Source organism: Cyphomyrmex costatus, unplaced genomic scaffold, assembly GCF_001594065.2.
Source record: "Cyphomyrmex costatus isolate MS0001 unplaced genomic scaffold, Ccosl1.0 scaffold224, whole genome shotgun sequence".
In the NCBI taxonomy this organism is placed as follows: Eukaryota; Metazoa; Arthropoda; class Insecta; order Hymenoptera; family Formicidae; genus Cyphomyrmex; species Cyphomyrmex costatus.
In genome coordinates, this window is record NW_017276302.1 from 191462 (window position 1) to 198260 (window position 6799).

Sequence of the window (6799 nt, forward strand, 5' to 3'; positions counted from 1 at the left end):
CCTTCGGCCACCCCCCCCGCACCCACACCGTCGTCAGAGATCTGCCCTGACAGTACAATCGTAGAAGTCGTATGCCCCTGTGCAGGGGGGTGGGGAAAGTTACTTCGCTTGGAAAGTTCAACGTTTCTGAACAGGGAAAGGTGTAGAATAGTAATTTATATCATACATGCATAGCGTACGTTAAAACTATGCACGCATACATTATCATTCATTTTGACAGAGGTACCTGCGTGGTCGGATTAAAATAAAACACCCCGTACTATATATTTTAAGAATATTACATATTCAGAAAATCTCAATGCATGTATATAGGTACATTCATAAAGCATATAGAAAACTATGAAAATTTTACTTAAACTATCTTTTCATGTATCTTATTGTTTCGACGACAATTACTTATACGAATATGAACATGGATAACGTATATACGGAAGCGTTAATAATTATTTCTCGAAAATGGTATGTTGTAATATAACTTTATTACACATGGTTGAATTCGTAAAAAAATAATCTATAATTTGGTAAAGAAAAAATATGAAAATTTAAAAAAATTATGGGTGGTGGGGGTACTTTGTTAAACAAAAAAATTAAAAAATTTTTTTTCTTTGTATTTTTAAAGTACTCTTGAAACTGTACAACTTTTGTTTAAAAAATTTTTCTATATCTTTTATACTTCCGACGATATTCGCCTCGAAAGAAAAATACCGTTTTTTTTCAAAGGGGTGTTTCACCCCTTAAACATGAGTTAGGGCACGTATAAAAAAATACGTGTCTCTTAGATTTTCGTGCTTAACAACATATTTCATGGAGAATCAAATCGGAGTCGGACAGTTGTGATACTTCCCTTGTTAATATAATTCTTCTAATTATTCTACATATTAAGTTAAAGATATCAAAAAATGAGAAGAATTTTTTGAGAGCGGGATCCATTTGATCACGTTGCGATTAATCTCCAGCCACTCACCGCGGCCTAGAATTATTCTGCTGTATAAGCGCTGTACAGTGTAATCAGTGATCAATCACAACGGGTCTCTCTCTCAAAAAAATCATATAATAGTTTACGAGATATTTATTCTGGCACATATTAATATGAAATGTTAAATATCTCGAAAGTTATTTTTTTTTTATAATTATACCTTATAATAACAATATTATGAAGAAAATAATTAAGAAGATGAATTGGAAAACTCTCACTGATACATATGCAAAATAGTGACATATGTAGATCTCATTACGTCGTTACTTCCGGCAGTAACAAGTATGCGTTACGTGCGTTTATGCAACTATCTGCTCGATATCAGCAATAGAAAAACGATCTTTACGCTAATATTAAACTTGAATACGAGCTTATGTAACAGAACATGACGACACCAATCTCCTTTTGTTCAGGTGAGTTTTTCCATTTAAAGGATAACTAATGTGTGCTTTCCTTGTTTCTGATATGTGCATTTTAACTTATAAGTAGAGATATTAATTCGTAAGAAAATCTTTACGCTTTTAATAAATTTTAATTGTAATTTAAAACTTAATATTTAAAATGCTTTAAAATTTTTTTAATTTAGTTACTCCCTTAGAATTATTTTAATAAAACAATGTTTATCAAAAGAATAAACTTATATTAATTAGTATTTTTATAAATACTTATTATCTTAAGAATTTATATAATTTTACATTGTAATTATTTAATTTTACTGTTTAATTATTTTCGCAATTTTACTGCAAATTAAAATCAAAATACTAAGAAAAACATTTATTAAAGTTTAATTAATATTTTCTCAGTATACAAATTCAAAAAGCTCACATGTAATTGATTTAAAATTAATTTTTTTTTAAATCAAAATATTAAAGGAAGTTATTATTATACTTATCACAAAACTCTTTAATTTTTAACATTATGTATTTCGATTAATGAGCTCGTAAAATTAAAACACCAATATATTATAGGTACAATAAATTTTATCTGAAAATGACTAAATATGGTACGTCAATTACAATTATCCATTGATTTCTTTTAAAGCTATCTTGAAAGAGACTTTTAGTTTTTACTTGGTAACAGGAAAATAATTAATGTCTCGTTATTTTAAGGGGAAAATATATTTAAAAGCGAATAAAAGAATTTCTCATTAAAAAGTCATCAACTTCTTTGAAACATTGTAAGTACGACTTTTGATATTTACATTTGACTCTAAAAAGAGATTTAGTCATAAAATCGTATTAATTACTTACTATATAATATGTATAAATACCAATATAAAAAAATTTATAATTTTCAAAATAATTATTTATTATTATATATATTATAAATCGTTTTTATTGTTTAATATTACATCATTATAATTATTATTTAAATATATGTAATTGTAATAAAATTATAAATCGATTATTATTAGTATAAATTTGAGGCACAGTTATGTATGTGACTCGTAGTTTTCATTGTTGTGCGTATTTATTACTTATTTATTTACACTTATTTATTCACATTATTACTTGCTGAATGTATTGCTCAAAATATTCGCCTCTTGCAGCAATACAAACATCCTAACATTGGATTAATCAAATATCTTGGTGGATTATAATACATTAGAATGTTAATGCTACTTTTAAATTGATTATTTATTATTAAAACACTGAAAATGTTTCGATAAAAGTCCGAACGTTTATTACGGTTCTTCATAATATCATTTCGTTCTCTTATGTTAGTATACCTAGTTATTTTATTTTTAATAACGAACATATTAATTTGTTCCAACATTTAAATAAATTTTTAAAAAATGTAATATTCTTTAAATAAGATGTTTTTGGTTTTAAACTGTCCCCAGAAAAATTGATAAATAAAATTGATATTTGTACTACAAATAATATGTACATGAAATTGAAAATTATTTGATTGACTGCAAGATTAACGTGTAATTATTGCAACCCTTACATTGCAAGCGCGCCTACAATGCGTTGAATATGTAACTTTTACAAACAAATTTGCTTTGTTTTTCTGTATCATAAAAGGTAAAGTATAACGGACAGCTGTACGCAAAGGTATGAAGAAAAGATGAATTTACTGTAGCTTGTTGCGAAGTATGACTATACCGCATATGCGTAAGCGCGTTAAAACTTAAAAGCTCTGATTTATTTCTCGTCCGAAACTCGGAATCCCTCAAAATTGTTTAGCGGAAACAAGTTTGCACATAAATAAATTTTATGTGCTTTCTGAAACCAGTATGACATGTATAACTTCTCGTGTATAGTTTTTTTTACTGCGATATCTTTGTAACTGATGACGACACAAATGTACTTTCGTTACTCCACCATTATACTGTATTTTCCGTAACGGAGAGCGATTGTATAAAATAAAAGTTATAGGCTATTGGAAAGTAAAGATGCTTTACCTGTTGCTGCTTCATTTGATCTTTATGAATCGTAGGTTAAAACACGATAGATAGACGTGTATAAATGGAAAGCCGGTTGTTTTGATACCGTTGTTGTTTCTACTTATAAAGAGTTGTTTTTGCACGATAGATAGACAACCATGATAAATAGACCGAGAGAGGAGAGATTAGTGCATCGATATTGTTATCGATGATGGTAGCGAGGATCCTCTCATATCCGCCCCTATAATTATTATTTGCCGAGAGTCATAAATAATAAAGAAGATTACGTAGGTCGGTAGCCGGTGGTGATGGTGTAATTGAATCAAAATAATGTAGAGGTATCGTGTTGTACGCTCCGACCAATCATAACTCAGGTGAGAATGTCTCCTCCTCACAAATACGGCTGGAGAGAGGACCAATGCGCCGAGGGGAGAGGGGAAATATGCGCGCCGGGGTGCACCTATATAAAGGGTGTCATCGCTAACCCCAGACACCCATTCCAGAAACCACCACCAAACTACGCCGTCACTACGTTTACCATATTACGTTTATTTCCATTTTGACACGTACGTTTCGCGATCACGTCTTCTGCATACGCACATCGAGAAGTCTAAAAATCGACGAAAATGGTGAGTGTTTTATCTCTGTAATTATCGTGGAGTGAGTGTTTTATCGCGGAGAAACATGCGGTGATCGTTTCGTGAATTAATCTTCTATGATTGTGTGAATTAATAGCTAAGCTATTATATTTCTTCAACTGAATTTGGTTGATGATAAATGAGAATATGTAGCGAGAAGTCAAATGATCTCTGCGGTTCATCCTAATATTTAGCAATCGGAAAAAAAGAAAGATACTGTCTTAATTTCCGCAAATCATGTAATGAGTTATAAATATTTAATTTAATGTTTCGTTGTTTAGTACTTTATTTTACGTGCGTTGTAATTGCTTTGTTAATCAATAATTTACATCTAAAAAAATAGTCTGTCGCTTTAGTTTCATGTTAATATCAGAGAATTTTCCTATATATATATACGAATCTACTTTGTAGAGTAATTTTGTATTACCATAAAATACTGAATTTAAGATTGCAATCCTCTTAATGCAAGAAGAATGTCTTGCATATATAATACTGACATGCACGCGTAGCTACGGTGACATAAAAATGACAAACTTTTTCTAACAAATAAGCGTCTCGCTTGTATTTATCTTGTTTATTCTTTTATTTCAAAAGACTATTCAGGTTATTACAATAAAAATTTTTTATCATTATTATTCATGTATCTTTATTTTTATAGATATAGTATACACATATATATATACAACTATATGTAAGATTCTTTGCTTAGAGAAAAAGCTGAAAGAAATTTCCCACTTTTTGGCAGAATATTTTCTAGGTGTGTAAATATTAGTACGTACATAGTTTAAAATTTAAGAAAAAGAGAGTAACACAAGTATTACGTAAAAATTAAAATATTATATTTTAGAAAAATGTAATATTTTGACACAATTTAAATACAAATATGGCAGCATATATTCTTACTAAAATTAAGATTTATAATATATTAAATTAACACACACACATATTCATCTTTTATTACTATACATTTTGTCAGTTATTCATTGTGTCAATTAAAAAACTGAGGAAAATGTTAAATATCAATTTAGCACCAGCTATTTAAATAATATTACGTTAAATTAAAACTTGGATGTATCAAAAATTTAATAAAAATAACAAGAACATAAATTAAAAATGTTTTAACACAAGTAAAAAATGGTTTTTATTATGTTATACATATATATATATATATATATATTAGGGTGTCCGTTAATTTGGCGATTTTCGAATTTTTCCATTTTCCGGGCAAAAAGTGGTTCAAAATAAATAAAAAAAAAGTTTCCCAACGGAAAAAAAAAAATAAAAATTTTTAACCCGTGCCACCGAGCACATGAAGTTTTGTACTGAATTTGTATGGGAAAAAAAAACTTTTTCAGTATTTTAGCCACCGAATTTTTTGTACGTTATTAAAAAATCTGACTACTTGCATATCTTTTCTTGAATGCTGCCTGAAGACCCTCCAATTGGGCGCGGTCAAACAAAATTTTTTTTCGTTGATATATTCAAGTTTACATAAACTAAATTTTTATCATAAAAATTAAGAAAAATGCAAAATTCCGACTTTTTTCACTTTCTTTCACTTCCAACGTATACTAAAATTATTAACCATATTTTTTCAACATCTTTAGGAAATTCCACGTAAGATAGTCACCGAATTTTGTCACGAAATATGATTTTAAGGCAAGTTAGAAAATTTTTAATGAAAATGTAATTTTTTTGAAAAAAATCAAACGGAGGAAACATTTTTTGATTTATCCACCACAACTCGATTTTAAAAAATCACATCGAGTTTTACAGAGTTAATAACAGTTTTTAATTTATTATAATGGTTGCATCAATGTTTCCTTATTTACATTAGAATATTTCTTCTTATACATGTCGAGGCTTTGAATAATATATTGTTTCTGTTCTTCGTTATACGAAAGTCTATTGTTATAATCTGTAACAAGTTTAATAGCACGTTCTGCAACATCGTTCACAACTTTCAAATTTTTCACTATATTTAATCCATATTTATAACTTTCATTTGATACCCAACCTGCAACATCGATAATATCGATGTTGCAGGTTGGGTATCAAATGAAAGTTATAAATATGGATTAAATATAGTGAAAAATTTGAAAGTTGTGAACGATGTTGCAGAACGTGCTATTAAACTTGTTACAGATTATAACAATAGACTTTCGTATAACGAAGAACAGAAACAATATATTATTCAAAGCCTCGACATGTATAAGAAGAAATATTCTAATGTAAATAAGGAAACATTGATGCAACCATTATAATAAATTAAAAACTGTTATTAACTCTGTAAAACTCGATGTGATTTTTTAAAATCGAGTTGTGGTGGATAAATCAAAAAATGTTTCCTCCGTTTGATTTTTTTCAAAAAAATTACATTTTCATTAAAAATTTTCTAACTTGCCTTAAAATCATATTTCGTGACAAAATTCGGTGACTATCTTACGTGGAATTTCCTAAAGATGTTGAAAAAATATGGTTAATAATTTTAGTATACGTTGGAAGTGAAAGAAAGTGAAAAAAGTCGGAATTTTGCATTTTTCTTAATTTTTATGATAAAAATTTAGTTTATGTAAACTTGAATATATCAACGAAAAAAAATTTTGTTTGACCGCGCCCAATTGGAGGGTCTTCAGGCAGCATTCAAGAAAAGATATGCAAGTAGTCAGATTTTTTAATAACGTACAAAAAATTCGGTGGCTAAAATACTGAAAAAGTTTTTTTTTCCCATACAAATTCAGTACAAAACTTCATGTGCTCGGTGGCACGGGTTAAAAATTTTTATTTTTTTTTTTC

At 28.5% G+C, this 6799-nt stretch overlaps 1 protein-coding gene across 1 annotated transcript in view; it reads left to right on the top strand.

Annotated features, from left to right (window-relative positions):
- Positions 1–3873: 3873 nt before the first annotated feature.
- Positions 3874–6799, top strand: part of LOC108773907 (FMRFamide-related peptides) — a 39866-nt gene continuing 36940 nt past the window's right edge. The window contains exon 1 of the mRNA XM_018539881.1: positions 3874–3994. Within this exon, the coding sequence (XP_018395383.1) occupies positions 3992–3994 (3 nt within the window). The 5' untranslated portion in view covers positions 3874–3991. The remainder of the gene's footprint in view (positions 3995–6799) is intronic.